Source organism: Patella vulgata, chromosome 5, assembly GCF_932274485.2.
Source record: "Patella vulgata chromosome 5, xgPatVulg1.2, whole genome shotgun sequence".
Classification (NCBI taxonomy): Eukaryota; Metazoa; Mollusca; class Gastropoda; family Patellidae; genus Patella; species Patella vulgata.
Window position 1 is genome coordinate 13528470 of NC_065883.2, and position 27834 is coordinate 13556303.

The window sequence follows — 27834 nt, forward strand, 5'->3', positions numbered from 1 at the left end:
GAAAAGGACGGGTTTTAGTGGAGGTCCGCGTTATACATACTCATATATATACTTATACTACTATATACTAGTATACAATATGAAGTCAGTGTTATCTCTGTGTATATTTTATATCATTCCAGTAACAAGTTTATTCACACAAGGTAAGCCAAATCTTATATTTATTTTATATATTTTTTCTGTTAGACTTACGGCCGTATATATATACACCTCATTTTTTCATATGTTGGTTCTCTCATTTTGAACGCTAATGTTAGTATAATAGACTATTCTACGGTTAGTATCTGTCATGTATTCATTTACTTAAGAACTTAATTAATACTGATTGAAGTTTAATATTTCACCAAGCTGACGCTTAAGAAATTAGGTTTAACAATTACAATAGTTTCAGAATCAAACAGTTTAACGAAGACAGTGTGCTACGAGAGAATATTTGCCCTGACGGAGGCAAAATGAAATGAACTGGGGTTTAGCGTTCTACTGCTCTGCTCCTACTGGGCTATAATGAAGGCGGACATACGTCATGCAGTGTGCTATGAGGGAAATTTTGCCCGGACAGTGGCAGTACGACCTAATCTTATATCGAATTCCAACTGTCAAGGGTTCTTTTACATACACACCAATCCGAACGACTATACGTTGTCCCTTGCCAGGCCCCCGTTCTACACCACTGACGGGGGGGGGGGGGCACACCGGGAAATCTGACGTAGTCGCTACGGTCTACTCTTTTTTCAGATCCCAACTATCAGGGGATCTTTAACGTCCTGCCAGTGGTATGCATGGGGCATCGGGTTTTTATCCCATCCGAACAACTAGATGCGTTTCCTTGACTGACCCAGTCCTTTTGTCCTGCACCTCTGACAAACGGAAACCAGACTGGAAAATCCCGAAGAACTTTATCGGCCAAAGCCGGGATCAAAGCCGGTTACTGCGCCATCGCCATTCACCCGTCTTCATTGGCCCAGTCGGAGCAGAACAATAGAACATTCAAAACCATTTTATTGTCACGGCGAAACTGCCTGGCCAAGGAGTGGTATCGAACCAGGGATCGACAGGTTTCACGCCGACACACCACGACTTCCGTGAAACTTAACAGTAGTGGGGGGTGGATAGCCGAATGGTTAGCACGTGCGTGCTGTATCATAAGGTCTGTCATTGAGTCAGCTGGCGTGATTTCGAATTCCCGTTTGTACGTGACAAGGAGTAGGGTCGCCTGTCAAACCTCGTGGGTTTTCTCCGGGTCCTCCGATTTCCTCCCACTGCTAAAGACCCCTACGCGCAAGCGAAATATACTGAAATATAATTGAACCACGTGTTAGTCCCGAAATGACCTAGTTTGTGTCGAAGGAACGTTAAAACCCACCTCTCTCTCTCTCTCTCTCTCTCTTTCTCTCTCTTTTAACAGTAGTGCAGACTGTGTAATATATAAAACACGTGTTGTATGAATTTTATTGTGTCTACCATGAGATTATGTGAGGACTGTTGTATATCATGATATTGTGGCTATGGAACTAGACTTAACGCTGTATAGTGAGTTTATTGTATTGTGGCTAGAAAACTAGACGTATAACCTAAGGTACCCATACAAAGTTTAACTTGAGAAAAGAGTGTTCTTTACAGGTTTCTTAAAATTATATTGAAAACGATATTTTAATCTCTGCGATACAAATTGTTAGCGATGCAAACTTCTCCGTGTACGTGCGAAATGCGAAGCATAGTCTGTCTTGTACATGACACCCGTCATTACATATCGCTATTCGCTATTTTGACTCAGAAGCCACGCCACTCCTTACTGCGTTAACCGCTTGAAAATCATATAAGCCTTCTCGATTGAAGAAGAGTGGATGGTAGTCGAGTGGCCAGGAAGTGCGGTAGTCGAAAGGTCAGGGACTGCGGTAGTCGAAAGGTAGTCGAAAGATCAGGGACTAGTCGAACAGTAAGGGACCGTGGTAGTCGAGTGGCCAGGAACCGTAGTAGTCGAGCGGCCAGAGCATTCGACTAGCATGTACCGTGTTCGAACCTTGGATTTTTCATGTCCCACGTGTTAAGGGTATCGTCGACTGGGCCGATAACTCGTTCCGATGATAAACCGCGGTCCACCGTTGTGCAAGTAATCCTTGACAAAACTCTCAGCCCAAGCATCCCATACGTGACCACAGATAAAATATGCATGATGCTGTAAATCTATTCAATCCCTTTCACATGTATATCATCTAACATCTCTTGAACCTTGTTTAAAAGTAGCAATATAAAGCACCACATATATTATTAACATCGTTAGTGTCTTGAAGAAGTGATATAAGGTGGTTTGAAATAAATGAAATGAAATGAAATGGGGTTTAACGTCCTACTGTTCTGCTCCAAACTGGGCTAATGACGACGGGCATACGCCATACAGTGGGCTATGAGGGAAATTTTGCCCGGACAGCGGCACTACGGCCCACTCTTATATCGAATTCCAACTGTCATTAGGTATCTTTTACGTGCACGCCAATGTGTACACGGGACCTCGGTTTTTTGACCAATGATGTCCTTGTCAGGCCCTCCGTCCTGCATCACTGACAAGTGGGAACAACGCCGGAAAATCTAGATAAACTTTCCCAGCCAATGCAGGCATCGAACACCCGACCTCCAAGCTAGCGAGCCAGCGTCTTACTCATTTAGCCACCGTGACCCCCGGTTCGAAATAAGCATTCGTCACTATACTTGGTAGAAGTGTAATTATTGGATAATGGAATTTAGCTAAATTTAAAATTTTTATTAGGATATTGTCGCCAAAGCGTGGGAAAAACCGAGCCAATGACGTTCTGACATGGAGGTCTTCTTAAGATATTACCATTTTATAGACCGTTTCCTTTAATCGGGGGCTCTGTGACCTTTGACTTTTCCTGTCTCTAATAAACGTGATGTCGATTTAATACGAGTTGATATAATTCACATATTGACCACATTCATTTGATTGACCAGTTTAAATGTTAGTTGGTACAGTGTATATATATACTAATACATTGGCAGCCATTGACCATAATTAGCTCTATATACTATACAGCAGTGTTCTATACTATATTGATAGACCACCCCGAGTGTTATAGTGGTAACAGATTGCCGTGATAACCCCCATAACTACCCCCTCACATGGCGAGGCTTCTCATCCTATAGTAAATTAACTCCCACCGTATAATATAGACAAAATCTTCTGGTAGCAGACGTGCAGATGTAGAGAGAGTTAAAGGTGTTGATATCCGATCTTGGTGATCACTTGAACAATAATACAAACCATGCTGATTTATTATTAAAACGATCTTTAACTTCCTCTATCTATCTAGCTACCTATGATTATAGTCTGGCTCAGCAGGTATAGCATACCTGTTTTATACCTGTTAATACTTTACATGATACCTGTGGCTCAGATAGATAAAGCTCTGGTCCAACCAAATTGACAGTTCTATCTACTAAAGTGCTTGAAACATGGATGTTGTGTGTCGATTGCCAAGCATATTGCTTTGCTTCTGTTTTACATTTTGGGTCTGGTTGGATCCATGCATAACGATACAATTTCTTAGATATTTGATATATTGAGCAGGTTGCTTCTCTGTCAGCCATACATAAAAGTCTTTAGATTTCCTCACGTGATACTAACACCAATCTGATTAAAATACAGATCTTTATTTCGTTTCGTTTTTTTATACATTCGATGGCCTCCACTAGTGTATTAAAACCAAGTAAAACGAAATTTTGAAGTATAAACAACGAAACGAAATTGCATCCGTGGTTTTAATCAGATTGTGCTAACGCCTTACTGGACGTAATCGTCGTTCACGTTCTCTTCTTTCTTCTTGTGGACAGATTGTTAGTGACCGGAGTCAGCCGTTTATGAAAGCAACTTGACAAAGATCACTCGAAACCACGGGCTAGGTTGTTCTAGACTGTTCAGCGTGCAATACCTTCTCCTTCTTTCAGCGCCATGGTTCTATAGGGTTAAGTCTAAAATCAAGGCCAACTACATCACGAGATGTAAACAAAGCTAACGCTAACCCTAACCCTAATTCTTTTACTTTATCGTTCTATAGCCTTAAATACTATTTTGGAAACTTGTCCCGGTGACGCGCGAGATTATGTTCCTGTCACGTGTATAAAGTGGGTGTCGTGCACGATATATGGTACTCTTACTTGTTTTAGCACACTTGGTACCATTCTTAATTTATTTGACAAATACCCAATCTACTACGTCAAGTTGCATAGTCTCCGCTGTATGGTAGGGGACCGGAAGTAGCGGTGGTAGAGATAATTTGGTTGTACTTTGTGTGGTATAGACCCTATTTATATAATTATGTATGTCACCTTGTATAGATCAGCTGATTACCAGCATATTAATTAATATCTACATGTACTTAGTACAATTAGTCCAAGTCACGTTCATACAAGACATACCATAATCATTGACATGGGAGTCAACAAACTGTGTCAACTATACTAATGTCGAACATCGATCAGAGGGGAAGGTTAACCCACCCTCCCAAAGACGATTCTTTATTACTTTACCATGATTCCCCCAATACCACTATTAATTACTGATATCAACTTCCTATAGTAAACCGTGGGTTGGTGCATCTTCACAGTGTCATATTTAATAATTACAAATTCTTTATCGTTGGAAGTTATATCTATTGATCCGACACTTTCTCGTGTAACATTTGTCTTAAATCTTTCAAAAAGAGATAAGTTTTTAACGTCCTACTTATCGGCACCGATTGGGTTAATGAAGATGGGCATGCGCCATACAGCGTGCTATGAGGGAAAATTTTTCCAGGACAGTGGCTCTACCCCCTACTCTTATTTCGAATTCCAATTGCTAAGGGAGCATTTACGTGCACTCGGTGTGTTATTGTGTACACGGGACCTCAGATTTTTGTCCCATCCGAACGACTAGACACTGTTCCTTGTCAGTCCCTGCATACTGCACCACTTTCATTTGGAAACCACGCCGGAAAATTCCGAAGAACTATTTGAGCCCACCAGGTTAGCGAGTTACTCACTGAGCCACCGTGGCTCCGTAGGGTATTTCAACATTCATATAAATGGTTAGTATAAAACGGATCACTGGCATCAAACACAGTCCTGGGGGCAATGATCTATAACAGGGGTGGGGAACCGGAAGTGCCGGATAAAATCCACGAGGTAAGGCAGGTGACCGTGCTTTGTCACGAACACGAGCGAACTACCGTCACTTACGGCGATGGACACAACGGAGACATGTTCGTGTCTAGAGTAGTGATTCGTGTTCTTGCATACAATATTCAATTAAATATGATTATTTACGTCCTGGAAAACAACTTTATCATCATGTTAACTTTTAATTTATTCCCACGGGCACGGCGATAGACTTTATATAAAAAAAACATGGGGGTATCATGTGGGGTTGGGGAAGGTTTTAACCCTCCGAAAAGTTCCATAGTCACGTTTTTGGACAAAATATCTCATTTTCGAGCTATATTTGTGAATATCGTTTATCGGGGATGGTGGCTACACTCGACTGCCCTGATGTTGAAATTTGGGGCGCAGTGGGCTGCTCTAACGCTAGGGTGTCATAGTCTTGACAAAAATGTGATATTCTGGAAAAATTCATTATAGACTCGGCCATATATTTTAATGTCCTCTCGAAATTAACTGTTCTCGTATGTCTATGTTGAAAACGAGTGGAAAACCTTGACGCTCCTTTACGTTAGAAATTAGATGAAGCCGTCAGATCGTCTGCCAAAATTAACTTTTAGTTTGTTTATTTTTACAGTTTACAATGTTCAACCAGATTTTAATAGTGTGGTAACCAAGGACGCTTATTACCAAGATGATACCATACAACCAAATGATCTCGTTCCTCGTTATAGAGGACTAACATCAGATGATCTCATGGAAAATGAATCTCAATCACAAAACTTCCTAGATGAAATGGTGAGTTCTTTGTGTAATTTTAGCTTTCCTCCATTCCCTAAAAATTTTGTTGGGTTTTGTTATTTGTTTGGGGCGATTTATCCCTCATGTGTAGCCTACATCTTCTGGATAAAATAATGGCGTTACCTAAATTGGATACCGGCCTTTCTGTCCTGAAAAGCTGCCCCAAATTTTCGTTATAGGTTTGCAGAATTAGCTACCTGAGAATCAGACTGCTCGATGTCAACTAAAGTCGTTTCCTAGAAAATGGGGTTCAAAGTTTCAGGTCTGAAATCAAAGGGAACTTTGTAGTATAACTATCATTGGTCTGACTTTACTCAAATAACATAACATTTAGTCTGACATAAGTTGTGCATTTCACAGAAAACGCAATAGTATGGCCATAGATAAAGCAATTACTTGAAGCGTCATTATGGAAGATTAGATAAAGAGCTGACAGTTCTCGCTATAATAGTTACAAAATAGATAATGTAAATGGAATATGCTGACAATTTCAGTCAAATTACGTCACTCTGAGTCGAGAAATCCTCATTTCAAAAACACTGTAGATTCGATTGTCATTGTTATCGTTGTTACGATAATAAACAAAGTCTCGATTATCCCGTTAAACCGCAGATCGGATTTAAATCTATTGAAAATCGGACCCATCAGATAGTATTCATGGTTGATTACGGTCTTTCCATGTTAATAAATGTCTAATTAATAGTTTATATAACATTTAAGGCCTAAAGTAAGACCTACAATAGCCAGATTAAGCTCTTGCATAATGCCTGTTTAAGAATTAGTGGCGGATTTCTTGGAAAGAGGATATGTTTCATGGCCTTAAATAGGAGGAGATAGAACAATCAGTTCATCATATTCTGAAATTTGGTTTGGAGATATATCTTGTTGCTGTCGGAGCTCAGGGGACTAGCCACTGAAACACGACTGACTCCCCAGACAAGTTTCTTAGGAAATATTTGCTTCCGATATTACCTTATGTGGAAGCGGACGACCTACATCCGGATTGATGTGGATAAGCCGTAAATGAACACGACAAAGGAAGGTATTGAAACGACTGGACATCTAAGACAAACAACTTGTAAACGATGCACGGTGTTTTATAAATTTATGACGTTTACTTTTTCTGCACTAAAACTATAAAACGTGAAACCGCAGACGTCTTTTATAACTTATTGACAGGGGTTTAATGTCCGCTGCCATACCGGGTGATATAGCCGACAATATTTATAACTCTCCTCCCACCACATTACGTAACTGAACTATCAACAACCTCCTGTTGTTTTCACATGTTTTCATAGACAATATGGCAGAACGTGTATTAAAATGTCGATACCGTCATCCATTCCAAAATGTCGATGCTATCGTAGATGCCAGATTAGCCTGTTCTGTTTTTTGCTTGCATGCAATCAGCACGTATTGGTTTATGATAAGACGAAGTTTAATGTTTACAACGATAACATCAGTAATAGTCCGAGATTTGGGCCACACAGATTAATTATCTGGTGCTAATTAAAGTTAGCCGGGTCCTCACATGGGGAAGGCTGGGGTGGATGGTCATATGCCCGGGGGCGACAAATCTGGCCCTTTGAATATTTATAGACTAGCCTCCTTGGAAGCTGAGATCACCGACCTCCCACGTCCCCTAAATCTGTGTAAACCAGTTCATATTTCAGAAAATAGAAAGGGTTGAAATATGATTTTTTCAAGATATATTATAGGGCGTTTTGATCAAATGGAGGGTTGAAGGACAAATCAACGTAACAATTTTACATATAAGTTGATTTAATACAGGGCCGTATGTAGGATTTTAAAAGTGGGGTGCAGCAGAGTAGTGGGGCGCAATAGCCCCCACGTATGTGATATAAGAAAGTTTCAATCAGGGCAAACGAACCCATTGGCGTGTGGGCGCCCTTAAAACCGATCGACTGATCAGTGCCTTAAGGGCATCACTGTGTGATCATAATCAAGTGTATTATTTTATAATTGAAAGATTGTCAAATAATTTTTGTTTTTTTGGATGGGGTGGGGGCGCAATTTCTCGGGGCGCCTTATTTATCTGGGGGTGCAATGTACCCCCTGCACCCCGCTAGATACGGCCCTGATTTAATAAATAGTTTTTAGATGATAAAAGTATATAAAAAAATGTATTTTAATGTTTCTGTAATCATAAATATTCAACTGGGCGCAGGCAACAAAGCAGTTATGGTATGCATGGGGGTGGGAGCGTCACTTAAACTTTTGCCCTGGGGCGCCACATAGGCTTGTAAGTACCCTGGTTATAACACTGCCCCACAACGGTCAGCATGTCATTATGTTTTTTCCAGATCTATTACTTAATCCCACTGAAACCCAAATTACGAATTTGAAATTAACGCCCGAATCACTTTACATATTAAAATTGAATGAAAGGCGATATGATAGGAACGCGTTGTTGTCTGGGAGGTGCCATTTTCGAAATAACTGGGAGGATAGTATCAATGATATTTTTTTGAAGATTAAAATTATCACAGTTTTCGTATTATTTAAATAAACGTTCGAAATTTGTACGAATAAGAACAATAGCTGAGTGGATTTGACGAATAAGAGATCGAAATCGGAAAATAAAGGTTATAGCAGGTGCCATAGAAAGTACTTAAATTCTACCAGTGCTTAGTAATATATTTTAGTCCGGGCAGTAGTAGGTTAAAAAGTATATAGTGCTGAGTTAGCAGTTTAGGTCACATATATAAGGCTACCGCGTGCATCTAATTAAATTTAGAGATATTTATAGGTGATGACGTAATGTAGGACGACCATGACTAGTAGTGTCTGCGGTATAATAGTTATAGTAGAAGTGTTTAGATCTTAATAAATGGTGTTTGCACAAATCTGTCATAATATCATCTAATCAGACACATGGCAAATATCAATCCGCTTATATTACACACTGGAACTCATTTACATCGTATTAATACGCTTAGACGTGAAATAAAGCGTCTGCAACGTTAAATAATCAAGGAGATAAGATGTCTATTTCCCGCCAATATCTCAAGGACAATCTTATCTTTATAACCAGTAAATAAACTTGTCTTTCATCATGTTTAACGTCTGCTACTAGAGAACGGTTTACAGTTCCTTGATGATACCAATCAACTAATTAAAGGCGAGGCCCTAAACTTTACAGGGTAGTCATTGGTAGGGCCTATCAATGGTGGAATGAAAAGTGTAAAGAAATGGCCTATTTACCGTGTATGGCAGTTCCAGCTAGAAATATTAAGCCGTTGTCAAATCGTGACCCGGATACAGTCTTCTAAGAATCTTTATGTACGCTAGTTTTATTCCCCACTAACGTGTGCTATATTTGGGATGCCTGCTTTAAGTTTCTTTGATGGTAGGCTACCACTCAAACACTGGGCCTACTCACAACAGACTTGAACACATTGTAACTGTTCTTGAGCTACCATTTACTCGTATTAACACGGTACCGTAAGCTCATTAGGACAGCCATTATCTAAGACTAACAAACAATCTACCTATCATTAATAAATCGTTAAAACAGGAATTAGAGAAATTGTCTTGACAGCGAGGTTGAATATGACGTCATTATCATGACAGACGTGGAATGTGATTAACCGCCCTCCTGAAGATTTTTGCTAATGAAAGGCGTTTCCGCGCCATATCTGTAGGGTTGGCCCGATATTGTTTTTCTTTGAACTTAATTCCAGGCGTACATTATTTAAATAAATAAGTCGGATAATATTAAACGTGTTATATAGAATTCCAGTAATTTGGTAAGACTTGAATAATTTAATTACCCAGAATTCAACATGTAATCAATTACAGGTGTTGATTTTAGCAATTGGTTTCATATTAAACTTGGGTGTTGGATTCTCTTCTATATAAAACTTACTTCTGCTATTTAGATTTATGAACATATTCATCAGGTTAGCTATATGATATCTTGTAAATGAATGCCGCAAAGCCACTTAAGAGTTGGCCCGCCCTGTCTCGTGGAACACGGATGTGTGGGATGACGTCATAGATATACATGAATCGATGACATGTTCGTTTTACATACGGATGCGAACAATCTCTAGTTTAAAGAAAATTCTGTTCTACAATGTGAAGTGTTGTAGAAATTACATCGCCAGAGCTGTGATACCTTCGCAAAGACATTCCACTGTACGAGGGGGGGGGGGGGGGGAGTGTTTTCGGGGGTGCTGTAAAATTAACGGACGATATATATCTATTGTTTTTATGGTCGACAATTTAGTTACGGGCCCGCACTGTACAAACAGGCCAGTGAAAATGATTTTAGTCTCGATTTAACGACCGAAAAACACATTTCATGCCTTGATTAAACATACATTATGCAAGGGCTAAAACTGCCTATTGCGGGTCTTTCGTTAGGCCTTTCTTTAGGCCTTAAATGTTATATAAACTATTAATTAAACATTCATTAACATAAGAAGACCATAATCAACTCTCAGTGCCATCTGATGGGTCCGATTTTCAACAGATTTGAATCCGATCTGCGGTTTAACGACCGTCTATTATTAACCGTAAAATCGATAATCGAGACTTGGTTTATTATCGTAACAACTGTAACAATGACAATCGAGGCTTCAGCGTTATTAAGATGAAGATTTCTCCACTCCGAGTGAAGTATTTTGACTGAAATTTTCAGCATATTCCCATTACATAATCTATTTTTTAACTGTTATAGCGAAAACTGTCAGATCTTTATCTAATCGTCCATAATGCCGCTTTAAGATTTTTAAAAAAAATGATGGCTTCAGTAAAGCTTGACGGTTTTATTAAGACTAAAATTGGCCCAAATGGTAAAGTATAAACTGGGAAAATAACTGTTTGGAAATATTTCTTTGGAAAAACTAAAACAAATATTATGTAAATATCCAACGAACAAGAGTATATATTTGAGTTGTATTATTTTCAGGAAGATGAAAATGACTCAGATATATTATCTGACCTATTTAATACAGATGGTAAGTTAAATAATACTTTGTCTACTCTTTTCAAGGGGGAGAGAGAGAGGGGGCGGGGGTAACGTCAACGCGACACAAACTAGGTCATTCTGTGCCTAAAATATGGTTCAATTTAATTTCAATATTTCACATACGCGTAGGGGTCTTTAGCAGTGGGAGGCAACCGAATGACCTGGAGAAAATCTACGAGGTTGGACAGGCAACCCTACTCCTTGTCACGTACAAGCCGGGGTTCGAAACCACACCACTTGACGCAATGAGAGACCCTATGATTTCACACACACACGTTAAACCACTAGATCACCCAACCCGTCTTCTCTTTTCAAAGATGGTTTATGGATCGCCCAGTTGCTTACAGGTGGTACTTGTAGGATTCTCCTAACCAGAACATGCTTTGAATTATTGAAATGATCTTATGCTTGTTCCGAAATAACCTATAGTTTGTGTGGAGTAAACTTCAATCACTGTTTCGTTCCTTACGTTTCTATTATATAAAGACCTTTCGTTCCTTGTATTTCTATTATATAAAGACCTTGAATAACTTATCACTATTTCATGGCTATAAAGACATTGATTAACAAGTCACCATTTCATACCCTGTATTTCTATCCTACAAAGACCTTGATTAACTTATCATTATTTCCTTCCCTGTATTTCTATTATATAAAAACCTTGATTAACTTATCACTATTTCGTTCCTTGTATTTCTATTATATAAAGACCTTGATTCACTATTTCGTTTCTTGTATTTCTATTATATAAAGACCTCGAATAACGTACTACTATTTCGTAACTATGAAGACATTGATTAACTAATCACCATTTCATAACTATAAAGACATTGATTAACTAATTGCCATTTCGTATCTATACTGACATTAATTTATTTATCACCATTTCGTACCTTGTAATTCTATTATACAAAGACCTTGATTAACTTTTTTCTCTGATGTATTTTTTCAGTTGAAACAGCAGTGCATCATTTACAGAAACGATCATATACCAATCGGATCGATGCTAAGATAGAAGTTCTGGTAGTTGTAGACAACTCCATATATAGACATTATATGAAGAAAAGTCGTAACAAGGAACGTGTGGCTCTTGCCAGAATAAGAAGATATTATGGAATGGTGTTTGCTATGGTAGGTTTTGATTATCATAAATTGTAAAAGTTTGGGATGAATCTGTATTGATTGTGTTTAATCTATCAGTTCGTACAGATAATAAACATGCTGACGTTTCACAGTGAGCGAATGAGTTCGAACGAAAAACCCAGAAATAATATGGCCACACTTTCCTCAGGAGTTTCCAGAATTATCGATGGATGTCTAGTTGTTCGGATAGTACAAAAACTATTATTCACCCGTGCATATGTTGATGTGCACGTAAAAGAACCACCAGACTAGACGGAAACGCCGCTGTTAACGAATTGCCCAACTTCATTATCCCGGTTAGAGCGTTTGGCATGAGAACTGTCACCACGTGTTCTAGAAAGGTAAACATGGCTTGTACTTGGATTTCAGAAGCGCGCACCTTCATAATTCTGAAAACATCGAGGCTTTGATCTTTTGTAAAAGTGTTGTTCTTGATGTAAATGATACTTGACATTGACAATGGTGACCTTACAATGTAATTGTTGTATCTGAGATTATTGACGTAAGAGAAATATTTAATATAGTTGTCGGCAGATGTTTTATATATAGACTTTCTCTCTTCATAAAGTGTTTCTCTAAAAAAAGAACATTCACATATTTTACTCACATATACCATCTCAAATTTATTTATATCTGCAGGTGGACCAAAGATTCCAAACTATTACAGATCATGAAATATCAATCACGGCTAAAATATCTGGAATCCATATAGCTAAGGTATGCTCGTTTTTTTTTAAAAGCCAACCGGAAATGTTCTTATAAAAACTAAAGGGAAGTATCAGCCTGGTCGAGAAAGGCTATCATCACTAAGGAAGTGATGTAATACACACCATGCAGCTGTAAACGTTCCACCTTGATGGGAAAACGAACGTCATTAATACAGGAATATGATGGGCCATTATGCATTCCTCGCATGTATTTCTTCTGACAATAAAAACATCCCTATTTGTTGATCATCTTTTATGGCCAATGCTATTGTGTCATTTTCTTGATTGTAGGCCTAACCATCAAAGGAAGCGATTTGGAATATTAGAAATTGTTCTGTGGTAAAAATTTTTAGCCTAGATTTTTACCTTGTAGACTAATGAACAAAGTGAGTTGGGGGAGAAGCACAACAGGGTACAAAGCGCATAATGCTCTATCTCGAACTAGTAGATGTTAGTGTTGTTAATCTTGATTGAAAATTGGTAAAAAGATATGGCCAATCTGATTAAAACACAGATCCTATTTCGTTTCGTTTTTTATCGTTCAAAATTTCGTTTTACTTAACTTTACAACACTAGGATCTGGTAGAGTTGCCATATAACCCGCGTTCTGGTTGATGTGATAGATTAACCAATGAAACGGTCTGTTGGCGTGCGATGCACGTAACTGTGGGTATCCTACTAGAAACACCAACGCTGATTGTTTAATCCAATGTCTGACGTCATAGGGTCAAAAGCTGCTCGTATGACCTCTGACGCTGCCTCCCACTACAACTGGTCAGATCTTCATATAGTAGAGGCCATTGAAAGTATAAAAATCTTAATCAGATTGAGATTTGACCTACTAAAAATGGGGATCCATGGTTGCAGAATAAAAAATGAATCATAAACTTGTTTCTGAAAACACCACCATTGTCAACGAACGCATGGGTGAAACTATATATGTATATATAGCATTTAACACTTCACATCCTAATCTGAATGTTTAAAATCTAATCTTGATTTATCATATTGAATGATTTAAAGCTGAACTAATAAACAACTACTCAACATCTTGAAGGTCACGTTCTGTAATATAGTTGAGAATTATCTGCCCTTGATCTTAGGGAATCTAGACCATCCAGCAGCAGACACTCGTCATTATTTTAAAATTAAGATAACTGTGTAAAACAGCTTCTTCTTAAAGACAGCCAGGGTGATTAGAGATATTATCAATCATTTATCTATTAACTAATTCAACCCTTGACCTACTGCTGTATGTAGGACTACAATTTGCTAATTTAGAAATTATAACCAGACGCTTATTTTAAGAACATTCCAATTTCCAACTAAAGTACGTGTAACACGAGGTCAAGAAGAATTTGAAAACCAAATCAAACAGCGAATTAACAGGGCAACGATTAACGCTGTGGGCAAAGACGTGATTTTGACTTCCGGTAGACAAAAGGGTCAAAAGTAGCAATGAGACAGCCAATTGTTTGGATTTTTTTAAACTAAAGACAGATGTCCGATTGGTTGTATTCTGCTATATCCAGATGTCTTGTATATGGGCGTTGGGTACTTTAAAACAGGACGGTCATAAACCCCACTCAGAAATATTTTCACATCTTAATTTCATCAATAGAATTCAGGTTTTACGGACGAAGATGATTACTATAAACAGAAATCGTCAGCACTTAAGTCGCGCAGAACTTTCAAAACCAGAGTATGATTCTTTAATAAGACAAGAGTACCATAAATACAAAATTATAAATTAGTAAAACAGCCCCTGAATAAAAATAATATTACAATAATATCAGGTGTTATAGAAAGAAATGTTATATCTGCCCGTCAACAAATAAATGTGTAAAACTCAAGTTTTTGATTGAATAAAACGACTTGGTTTCAATCCCAGATTCAGTGACAAGGAGTGGGATCTCTTACCTGTCTAACCTCCAGGATATTCTCCGGGTCCTCCGGTTTTCTCCTATTGCTAAAGACCCCTACGTGCAAGCGAATTATTGAAATAAAGATGTGCCCTATGTTAGTGCCGAAATGACCTAGTTCGTCTTGAATGTACACGTACGTTGAATCTCATTTCTTCCCGCCCTCGACCACCTCCAACAACCTAACCGTAGCTGACCGAAAGAAAGATAACATCTTTAGCTGTTTTTATATTACAACCTGCTCATTCTGTCTGTTTTCCCGCGCTTCGGCTGTCTAATATTATAATATTAAAATATGACCGTGTCTGGCTGTCTGTCTATGGTATATATAATAGTATAAGTTCAAAAGCCAAAAGGTCAGTAACCTATATTGGTATTTCCTATGATAATTTCAGTCTCGGCAAGATTCGGCCTGGTTAGAATATGTAGTAGAATGGGGTAAAAGTGGAACCATTGGACGAGTCGATGCCAACGTTGCTCTCAGAAGTTTCCAGAAATGGTTGAAAACCCAAGAAGATTTACCTAAATACGATCACGCCATCGTCTTTACCAGGTATTGAATATAATTGAAATTTAAAAAAACTTAAACAATAATCGATTACAATCGATGTTTTCGATTTTTAAATCATTGGGTATATTGATATATATATATATACCTACACCAGCCCACCTATTATTGATCCGGGGATAACACCGCAGTCTAAAATGCCCAAGGTTGAAACACGAAGCACCGTGATAACTCTCCAAACTCCTATCCCAGTCTCTAAAGGGGGTCTAGTTATTCAGATGGGACTAACAACTAAAGTCCTGGCAGCACATTACTAGTGGTCTAATAGATATACCGGAGAATTCCAAGAAGAATCTGAAGAAATACCGCAGCCCGATCAGTCAAAAAATCCTGGTACATCTTTTCAAATAGCCGTCTTTCATGAGCTCAGTTGGTGCAGAAAAGTAGGACATTAAAACCCATGTCATTAAAATTTCTTTTCAAATGGGTTTTTCCATCTGAGGCGGTCTACATGCTATATTTCCCAAATTCGGCCACACGATTTTTGTCCTGGTCAGCGGGTTGTACTTTTCATTTTTTTTTTTTTTAAATTTGTATCTTTTTCTCCAGATATCTGTTGATAAATCGTGGCAATGTAGAAGTGGGTGGTAAGTAATATAGTATTTCTATCTCTACTTTAAATCTTTAAGTCAAGTTCAGCCATTAATCTCTGCAAGTACCAACAGTTTCATCTTTTATTACTTAAGTACTGATGAAACACAATCTGTTACTAACATCATCGTCGTACGGCCAGGAAATAATCTTTGCTATTGAAGTTGTGTTAATTAAGATAACCGTCGCTAATTATTGCCAGTTAAAGCGGGATTTTGGATCCGGGCTTCAGACATGTCGGTCCCAAAGATCACAAGCCAGTAGCGTACCTTTGTGGCGGAGTTGTGTGAACGAGTAAGCATAATCTTCTTCAGGTACGACACTCGTTAATAGAGCGAATTGCTAACTAGTACTTCATGACTAGTAATTACTACGGATCTTAACTCACGAGGATGGGTATTATAGAAGGGGTTAAAAACGTATTCCTTACAGCGTAATTTTCTTGGAAAGAGTTCAAGAAAGTTAATAGAAAAAAGAACAAATTTCAATTAAAAGGTCCTCGCTTAGTACTGATTACGTCATTAGAAGATGGGGGGATTTGGGAGGGCTATAGAGTACAGTTGTGTAAGATATATATAATACGTAGATGTATAGGTAATTGAGGTAATTGCAATCAACGTTAATGGAAAATATGCGCGTAATGGCAGGTATATTTTGTAGGTTAATATATATGCACCGATGGGGCAGTCAACTCACTCACTAGTGTTCGGGAGTCGTGGGCGTTAATCTATTTCATAACAATTTTCAAAAGGTCCAAATTCCTGAGATACAAAAACCCATGGCGACAATTCCTTTGACCTTGGAAGTCAGAATTTTATAGCACGTGGTTCGGTGGTTATTCTTAACTGCATGGTTGGGATGGATGAATAAGGAGCGAAGTCACGATTAGTCAAAGAACACTTTATTAACCACTGGAATGCATTACTTTGTATATATCATCGCCCCTACTTCGTTTTCTAGCCATATCCACGGACATGAGCAGTCTCTTATATATAAAGTAAATATATTATTGATGGCCAACATTGGTCTTCCGTGTTACGGGCGTAGTTGAGTATCGAGCCCAACAACAATACACCGATTGGTGACTCGTTTATAGGCATCCAAACATCACTCATTGTCATGATAATCTGGTCAAGGATAGCAACATGTTCCTCAACTCGTCGTCGAATATTAACTCTAAAGTTAGTTCTCTTACCGATTGTATAAATATATGTTTTTTCATACGATCCAAACTAGTGGGTAACACTTTCCTTGTCAGTCCCACATGTGCTACCCTTAACAAGGATTCTTCCGACCCACTCTGTTATTCGAACCCGCGTGGGAGGGGGTGGGGTGGTGGTTAACGCGTATCACTATCAGATGGTCTGTCATTGAGTAAAGTGTCGTGGTATCGATTCTCCTCTTGTACGTGACAATGAGTAGGATCGCCTGTCCAACCTCGTGGGTTTCCTCCCACTGCTAAAGACCCCTATGCGGAAGCGAATTATTGAAATAAAAATTGAACCATATGTTAGTCCCGAAATGACCTAGTTTGTGTCATGTGTACGTTAAACCCCATTTCTCTCTACGTCTAACAAGAGGGAACAGGCACTAAAGTTTCTTTTTGGTCTAAGCAGGGAGTCGAACCCGGGGCATTTTAACCGAGGCTCCATTGCCCTTAGAGCTCGACTACAACGGTCGACTGATTGACGGGCATAAAAATAAAATGATTATTAAAGTTGGTGCTGTTTTGTTTTAGGTATGGCGTTTGTTGACTCGATTTGTAAGACAGACGAAGGCAGTAGTTCTTCCATTGTGGCTGACTTGGGAGACTTTCAGTGTGTCAAGGTCGCTACCCACGAATTGGGTCACAGGTAAGTGTTTTGTCTGTCTAGAGAATAAAAATATAAAAACAATGTCGGAGCAGACACGAAGTTAAAGTTTACAATATGAAACATGCTGAGCCGAGCCGATCTGATCACCAGCACGTGATGACCGTCTGACGTAAAAGGTCAAGGAATAAATATAGAATATAGAAAGAGAGAGGCAGAATTACTGACCGCCGTGTTGCGTCATCATCTGAAACTGGGAATATGAATGGGGGTGGTGGAATGTGAATGTTTCGTTCTCCTAATTCAAGAGAGAGAGAGAGAGAGAGAGAAAAAGAGAGAGAGAGAAATGGGGTTTAACGTCCACTCGACACAAACTAGGTCATTTCGGGACTAACATATGGTTCAATCTTATTTCCATAATTCGCTTGCGCGTAGGGGTATTTAGCAGTGGGAGGAAACCGGAGGACCCGGAGAAAACCCACAAGGTTGTACAGGCGACCCTAATCCTTGTCACGTACAACCGGGGAATCGAAACCACGCCAACCATGCTAACCATTCAGCCATCCAACCCCCCCCCCTCCAAATTCAAAGCGGGTCGTGGTGGCTCAGTGAGTAACACTTTGGTTCGCTAACCTGGAGGTCCCGTGTTAGATCCCGGCCTTGGCCAAGAAAGTTCATCGGGATTTCTCGGCGTGGTGCAGGTATAGCCATTCGGATGGGACGAAAAACCGAAGTCCTGTGTACACGTAAAAGAACCCTTGACCGTTGTGATTTGAGATAGGAGTAGGCCGTAGTGCCGTTGTCCGGGTAAAAGTTCCCTCATGGTAGACTGTATGTTCGGTGGAAAACAGTATATCATCATATCATTGTAAATATTGAACGGAATTGAGTCATTTTTGGAATGATGTTCCTTTAGGGGATCGGTTTCCGGGATAACAAAACTCCTCTAATGACGGATCAGTGTCTTCTGACGGATTGAGCGGTCTTTAAAGGAGAACGAGGGGTGATAAGGGGGCTTTCACTCCCTTCATTCTACCTACCCGTGTGAAACTATTATTTGGTTATATAAAATATACCGTGTAGTGTAATGGAGTTAGAATGTCTAAGTGGGTGTTCTATAACTCTCAGATCAAACTAGTTTGGCATTACCCTATCATGATTGAAGTCAAGTATGTTTCTTGGTATGCCAAACTTCGTCATGATAGCAACCTGTTGTCTGTAGTTTAGAATATGGGCACGGGAGTTAAGAGCGCACTCGAAATTAGAATATCCTAGGTTGGAATCTCGATGTAGGGTGGTTCATAATTTAGAATTGTCAGGAGGATTGGGGGCAGGGTCCCTTATGAAAACGACAGGGAAGGTATGTCTAGTCGTTTCGATTGATACAAAAACTTACAAATTATACTGTGTTGTTTCAAGTTTTACGGTAACTATATGAGTTGCGGTAATTGCGTAATCGGTCAAGTTTTGACGTTATATTTTCTACTTCTCACATTTGGTGGAACTTGCAAGCTTAAAACTTTTTTGTTTTTTGCATGTACAGAATTTGATGCCGTAAAGTGATTTGCTGGCTATTTTCATTTCGAAAACTTGTATTTTTACCGTACATTCGACAAGAACCGAACGCCGAGTTAGAAGGGAATTTTTGAGTGAAATGGAATGGGGTTTGACGCCCTACATTTCCCTAAATGAAGATGGGCTTTAGGAGATATTTTTCTCTGACAGCAGCGTTCTTGCCTATTCTTTATCGAATTCTAATTGTTAAGGGTTCTTTTACGTACACACCAACGTTTATTTTAAAGATTCTTTGGTAGGTGGGAAAAAACCACACTAAAACTTCTGCCTCCAAAATGACACGGACCACCTCTAGTAGATCTGGAAACACTCAATAAGTTTGATTTAAGTTGCTGAATCATACAGAAGGCGGTTTCATATCAAAACTTTATTATTGTTTTATAAGCACGATTTTCCGTCCCCGGTTTCCTATGGTCCATAGGGCGCGGCTTTAAGTATGTATACAATAACAACGATATCTGAAACCAATTGTATTTTACCTGTGTTTCCAGTGATAAACATTATAACACGTGTCTATCGTACGACAGACGAGGTTACTCTGACATCCAGACTGTTTATATTTAGATATTAGTAATTCTCGAATCCGTGAGCTTTTTCATGGAGCGCCGCCATATTGCCCCAGCTGGCCAGTCGCAATGTCACGATCTCTAACACTGTTTAATGCCGAAATCACGAACTAATTGTTGAAAACATGGAACATAGAATTGGCTCGGTTTCCCTAAACACATAAACAGTATTGGTTGTATCCATGGGAACTGTTGCTAACATGGCTTCCTAAGTTTATAGCCTACATATCTAGATTAATTTGATCAGACTTTATTTTGGTCGAGGCCTAGGGGCAAAGAGAAAGTGTTGTTTTAATAACAATACGATATCGAGGCCTATATATACATCATTTGATAAGAACATTGCCAAACACATGCTAATTTAAATGACCTTCGTCGGTGCGTCTGAGATGACGTCAGTATGTCGCGGACATCTTGTTGGTGTACGGTCAGGATGATTTTTGTTTGTTTAAACTTTCGTTTCCTTTCCCTTGGAAAATTAAACCCAAATTTGAACGTCGGTTGCTACGATGTCGTTAATTAATGACATTTCCACATGAAATAAAACGAAGGGTTGTGAAATCAGTGCGACAATTGATGTCGAGTGGTTCCAATTAAATCTGCTACAACAAAGACGCGGGAAAATTGGAATCACATTGCCGCCTGGCACTTGTTAGATCGGTTTACTAGATAGTCGGTATACGGTGTGAATTCAGTGTACTTTTAACACAATAAACATGGCCGTCTTCACCAAACCCTCTTCAAACGTCTACCATTACGACCTAACTATTCGGTCAAGTAGCTGCTGAGTGCAATTTCTGCAGACATCCTCCCTAAGGTTTTGAACTTTTGATAGCTTGACTGTCGAGATGCAGCCGAATCTGTCTTCAAAGATGTTTTTGTTTTAATAACTGCGACTAGAGGCAGTATCGCTGGTCCCTTCACCTTATCCAACTAGCAGATTTAAAACGGTTTTGAATTATCAGCAATTATTTTTGATATTCCCCATGATACATCCCATTCGAGACTGAACCCTGTTTTCTTTATATTGCTGTGTAATCTCTGATTTATGACGAACGTGGGTTCAAGAGGCCATCATAAGCACGTACATCGTAATATAATCTTTAAAAACTGATTTATTTCTAACGGTAAATTTTGTTCTCGCGATTGCCTAGTTCCTGGATTTTTTTTCTCCTCAGATAGTGATGGGTGGTTCAAGGTTTGTTACAAATGATATTGGCCTTTCATTTAAATCTTCATGCATGGCAAGCCTGGGCTTGGTTTTTAAGAAATATGCTATTTCGAGTTAACACAATTAGGAAGGGAAATGAACAAAAAGTCAGGCCATTTTGAGACTAATTGATATTTCTATCGTCAAATAGTGGGGTGGTGTGTTGAGTCGTGCCGTTCCAGCCCTTTCTTTCAAATTTTTTTCCGTACTATCCGACCAAGTAAAGACCAACAGAACCGAACCCCGCATTTCAAATAGTCTTTTTGTGAAAATGATTTTTGGTTGTTTTTCAGTCTGGGAGCCCAGCATGATGGAGAAGGTATAAGTTCTGATTGTCCACCAGACGGAAATTACGTCATGGCACCACAGAATACCAATGATAAGAATAAACTTAAAAACGCCTTTACCTTCTCACACTGTTCTGTGCGTCAGATGAAAGCATTGCTAAGGTAAGGGGGATGCCAACAAAGTTCCTGCAAAATAATAATTTACACGGAGTTCCATTGAAGATATATGAATCCTGGCTTTGTTGCTCTTAATTAATGTGTTTATCCCAAATATTCCCGCCAGGTCAGTCTGATTAAAACACAGATCCTATTTCGTTTCGTTTTTTTTATAGTTCAAAATTTCGTTTTAATTGTCTTTGTTGAGGCCATCGAAAGTATAATTAAACGAAACGAAATATAGATCTGTATTTTAATCAGATTGCCGCCAGGTGGACCATTAATTCTAGAGAATAAACAGTCATGTCTTTAAAGTTGAAAATAAGACGGTGTGAGGGCGGTCCTCCCCGCTCGGGACGTAACATTTTTGGAAGCAATTTTGTAACAGTAGAAGGATACTAGACGCCTAACCCAATTTTATTTTTCCACGAAAACACTGATTTGTGTTTAAAAGTTTAAATAAACTTAATTAGTACTGTTATATTGTCCATTTTTGGGTATGCACATGGCGGTACCACCCCGGACGCAACAAGCACTCACGGTCTGTAACATGGAACAGAGATTATTTTTATGTGGTCTATAATGTCTTACTAGAAGATTTATCAGCGACATGTAATAAATAAATCCGAGCATCCTCATCAAACCTTCAGGTATCTCAAGCGTTGTGTACGAACTACTTAATAATTAGGGTATAATGTAGCCTTACACCAACTTGTAGGTCATGTAGGAATTCCCGGTCAATTACATTCTATAGAACTGATAGGGTTAACGAGAGTATAATGAGGCATGGCACGATAATAAAGAGATGATTTATGGGTGATTTCAGGACAGATCTGGGTAAATGTGTTCAAGATAGACCTGTTGTACATTACCAATATAATCTAGAGAGGCGACCACCTGGTCAAATCTATTCTGCTTCTGTCCAGTGTAGACTTATATTTGGGAAGAAATCCGGGTTTTGTAACGTAAGTAGAGTTAGTATATGTTTTGTAGCAGGTTGTGCTGTTCTAGATCAACATCGTTATGTCAATCAACACACCACTGGCAAATCAGAGAGAGAGATGGGGTTTAATGTCCACTCGACACAAACTAGGTCATTTCGGGACTAACACATGGTTCAATTTTATTTCAATAATTTGCTTGCGCGTAGGGGTCTTTAGAAGTGGGAGGAAACCGGAGGACCCGGAGAAAACCGACGCGGTTGGACGAGCGACCCTACTCCTTGTCACGTACAACCGGGGAATCGAAACCACACTAGTTGACCCATTGACATACCTTATGATACAGCGCGCACGTGCTAACCATTCGGCCATCCAACTCCCCTCGACCAATCAGGATTATCAGCATGTTATGAGAGCCACGGAGACTCAGTAAAGACAATGTAAATGATCATAAGGTCCCTTGTTCGATCCCGGTGTTTGCCGAGAAACTTTCTAGGTATTTTACAGTCTGGTTTCCATTTGTTAGTGGTGCAGGATGGAGTTCTGACAAGGAAAAGGTGTCTAGTCGTTCGGGTCTGCCCATAAATTCGTTGGTGTGCACGTTAAAGAAGCCTTGACTGATTAGAATATCAATGAACAGTACGCTGAAACAGCACTTTCTAGGTCAAAATTCCCCTCATAGCACATTGCATGGATTATGCCCATCTTCATTAAACTCGTCGGTGAAGAATAAGAGTGTGTTAAAAGTTAGGGAAAAACACTGAAAATTTCCTAGGAACTTTCTTTGTCATCAGAACCAGCGACCTACCGACTGAGTCACCGTGCCCCCCCCCCCCTCCTCCCAGTGAATCGGATGAAGTGCAGAAAAACCAAAGCCCCCTGTTCACATCTAAATTCAAAGGAATTCGAGAGCCATTTTCTAAAATTTGTACAGCTACGAAAACCATCAAACCAACTTATCTAGTTTTATCAGAAGCTTTCATTCTGTTGTATGGGTTTTTATATTATTAATTGTTGAATTTATTGTTTCAGAAAGGTAAAATGAAATCGTATATGTGTGGTCAACTATGGTGTAAAGATCCTATCAATCCTAGAACATGCCGAACCCATTCCTATCTTACAGCTTTACCTGGTACTAAATGTGGCAGAAGCCGGGTACGTTCTTTAATATTAACGTCTTAATTAGCCCAGTCGAAGCAGTAGGGTGTTAAATCCTACTTCTTTAATATGAGGTTCTTTAATATTCAATTGTTTTCATTTGTGATCATCTGACGGTTAGTGTTTTCGAAGACCACACATTGACGTAACCCCGTTGCTCTGGTAAAAGCTCGGATTAATGAGTGGTGCAGAGGTACAAAGGCCACCGCCCCAATTTTGTGCCAAATAAAATTCTTACACGCTTTTTTTATAAATGCAACGCTAAATCCATACGCTTGGGCTTCAGTGGGCCCCCTCCGCTCCCCTGGCTCCTATTTCTGAAAAGATGACAGCCCCCCCCCCTCCCCTTTAAAAGAGAGAAAGAGAGAGAGATTGTCCATAATGTATTACAAAACAAAACCTATTTCGGAAAAGATGACAGTCTCCCCTCCCCTTTAAAAAGAGCGAGAGAGAAAGAGCGAGAAAGAGAGAGAGAGAGAGAGAGAGAGAGAGAGAGAGAGAGAGATTGTCCATAATGTGTTACAAAACAAACCCTCTGAAATTCTTTGATTATCAATGTTCTCACTCTGTTTTTCAGACATGTCATCTAGGCGAATGTGTACGACACCCTAACAGTGCTGTTTTATTTAAACCATCCATATCTAACTCCATATCGTTAAATAATTCACCGTATAAGACAAGAACTAATTTAAATAATAAAATACATAGATTATCACCCGCTAGAGGGCGTCTAGCTAGACCCAGATCACGAGCAAGGGCACGATCTCAAAGAAAAAAACCCGGTAAGTACAAATAACAGTAAACATACAGTAACTAGTGTCGTGTAGTGTAAGAGATACGCATTACACAGAACTCATAGAAGAAACGAACCAAATCTTGTTTCTTTTATAACGATGTATTTAAGAATTCATAAACCAGGTTTAAAAGAAATGAAATGGGAGTTTAACGTCCATCTTTCCTGCAGCAACCGGGTTGATGAGGACGAATATATGCCATGCCGTGTGCTATAAGAGAAATTCTGTCCGGACGATGTCGTTTCTGCTGAGGGGTCTTTTACGTGCACGCCACGATTTCTAGCCCCATCCGAACGACTAGACGTTGTTATTCGACAGGCCCTCCGTCCTGCATCACTGGATAGGAGAAGCCGCGCTGTACCCGTTTTTCGTTATTTGATAATATATTATTTTTTTTCTCTTTTCCAGAAAACTGTAAAGATAAAAACGAGACTTATTGTAGTGGTTTATTGAGTATAAATCCACGTGCCTGTCGCAGACGTCAACTAAATGAATACTGCTGTAATACGTGTTTCAGCCGACGGCGGTAAGGATGGTGAAAACATCCTGGATTAAAAAAAAACGATATCTTAAACTCTTAAAATTATCCAAAATCATTTTGAAAACAGTAACCGGATATCGTCGGTAAAGGTGATATAAACACCACACCGTTAGACCACCGTAAATATAGACAGAGCGGCCATTTTGAAATGCCGGGAAATCGTCAGATGGAAATGGCCGACATTAATGAAAGAAAAGTGGGTAGAAAGGTGTATTATGTTTGGTGGAGATGACCGAGTGGGAAATGTGCAATATCTTAGATATATTCCTATGATATTCATACCGTGTATACCTGATTAATTACTTTAAAGGTACAAAACCTATGACGTTTTTAAAACTTATGTGTCTCATTGATTACATTATATTGACTCATTTAAGGGTAACGGGCGATTTAACGGAAGCACCGAAAGTACATCTGGTTACTGACGTGTACTTTCGCCTTTAACATAAACTTTAAAAAGAGTAATCTCTCTAATTTGGTGGCATCTAAACACCTACACATCTTTGATGCAGTACGATGTCGTTCTACAAATATACGAACACTTCAGATTAAATTAACACTTTTTGTTCAACTTAAGTTTTCTTCAAAGAAACCACCACTGATTGCTGGCTTTCGATATGGTATTAGGAATTTACTGTATTTTAGACATACCATGAATTACAAAGTTGAATTACAATGATTTTTTATGACCCAGGTTGATGGTATTCAGAATTTACTGTATTTTAGACATAGCATGAATTACAAAGTTGATTAATTCTTAAGTTGAATTGTAATGGGGTTTTTATGACCCAGATTGATATGACGTAATAACATTATAAAAATATGGAGATATTTAAACATTCCAATTTGTATAAAGTGTAAAATAAACCAAGGTGTCCATATTGTGTCAGTATTATTTATTGTTGTATTATTTTAATCAAAAAATAAGTTGTCAATTTTTTTAAAATAGATTTAATTTTTTTACCATGTTGTATTTTTAGTACGTGTCATTATTTAAGCTATAGTATTGTGGGGTTTTTTTATAAATAGTTTTTATGTGTGTTTGTCATTATTATAGGAATTGGATGTTGTGTGGTTTAGCATCTCTCTCAACATAAAACTTTGTAAATTTTTTATTATTTCTGGGTGTGCAATGTGATGAGAAGACTATGTTTGGGGAGTGGCATTTCCACCTACCCCCTTCTGCTTAGTCACGGTTATTATCCCACCCCGAACGGATGTAAAGGGAGGGGTATAGAAACGAGCTCCGTCCTTCGTCTCAGATCTGTTTCTGCGGGGAGATCTCAAGAACTACTCATACCGACCAGGTATAGACGCTAAAGCGGCAATTACGAACGCCAGAACAATTTGTTGCCGTTAATCAACCTTTAAATCATACTAATCATTTAATATATTATCTATTTTATCTCTCTATCACGTCTCTTACTGTTAAACAAACGTTGCTTTGGTGGCCTACCGGTTTAAGAATAAAGAGTTTGCAATATTTATATCTAAGTAATGTGGCGGTTTGTAGTAGATTCAATTTTGTAGATGACCATAATATAGCATGTTTTAACTGGGAGAATTTGGGTTTTTAAAATTAACAACTATTGCTAAAGTTCTGTGTCGAGTGAAAGTGGGAGGGGGGGGGGGGGACCGAATGAGTCAAGTGGCGTGTTTTTGATTCCCCGCTTGCACGTGACAAAGTATATGATCCCTTGTCCAACCTCGCGGGTTTCCTCCCACTGCTAAAGACCCTTATGGGCAAGCGAATAATTGAAATAAAATTGAACCGTGTGCTAGTCCCGGAATGACCTAGTTTGTGTCGAGTGGACGTTAAACCCATTTTCTATGTCTTTCTGTGTCGAACGAGGATATAGTTATATATAGTTGATCTCAACTGTAGACGGGGCAATAAGTAAACTTATGTTAATTAAGATAATAAATAGAGTTATGTAGACTGTCGGATGATAATGTGGTTATATTGTATAAAATCAAGTGATATACGGGTTTTGTGTGAATAAAACTTAAATATACTGATATATATCAGAATCTTCACTTAATGTAAGTATAGTATAGGTGTAATTAGAGGAGAATCTATAGGTACATTAACTATTATATGAGGTTGTCGGTAATGTATGAGGAGTGTATTCTAGTCCAGATACTACATAAATATATCTTATATTAAAATCATTATCGTCTTCGCCACAAAAATATCCTTTATTTGTCACAATAGATGAAAATTTCGTGTCCCATTTTAAGCCGCTACTAATTATCTTAATAAAAACTCGGCGATCACGATCATACATAGGGTACATTATGCTGATTTCTATCTTCGAAGTTTTTAACTTTATACCTGAAACTAATGGATAAATTTTACATAAAATGTTGGTCATTTAGTTCATGACAATCGGGAGTACTCGTCAGTCTAGTCGATTTTCACCGTTAAAAGATTTGGGTTGATACTTCTTAAGCCCGATTCCTACTACAGGTATCAATCGAATGAAATATCACTGGGTACGGCAAAATATTTCTGGACCTAAACGACTGAAGGAAATATCAGTGAGATTAAAGTCGAATTGCATTCAATTGACAACAATGATGAATCGCACTTGATATGTAACAATACCTTGACATCGATGTTAAAACTAGTTTCTATTATCCTGTCAAAAATATAAATTTTAAGCATAATTTTAAAAAAGCACATTGCATGCTGTTTACATGTAGAGATTATTGTTTATTTTTTATTTGTATATAAAACAGTTTGTTTATTTATGTAAGATTGGTATCAATAATTTGTAAACGTTATTTTTAGTGGATTTTGTAATAAATTGTTTCTTTAAGAAGCCTATAAGATGTTATGTTACACGACATTCGTCGGCTTTACGTGTAAGACTACCTGACTAAGCCACGCTGGCTCACGAACCGGGGGCGTTG

General features: G+C 38.7%; 1 protein-coding gene across 1 annotated transcript; it reads left to right on the forward strand.

The window, feature by feature from the left end:
- On the forward strand, window positions 1–27745 carry LOC126821088 (metalloprotease mig-17). Its single transcript, XM_050549398.2, has 13 exons — window positions 1–143; window positions 5789–5949; window positions 10889–10937; window positions 11901–12079; window positions 12731–12808; window positions 15116–15273; window positions 15838–15875; window positions 17618–17732; window positions 21335–21490; window positions 22311–22449; window positions 23458–23580; window positions 24161–24365; window positions 24786–27745. Exons 1-13 carry the CDS (start codon window positions 80–82, stop codon window positions 24905–24907), a joined length of 1587 nt encoding a protein of 528 aa, XP_050405355.1. The 5' UTR covers window positions 1–79; the 3' UTR covers window positions 24908–27745.
- The last annotated feature ends 89 nt before the right edge of the window (window positions 27746–27834 follow it).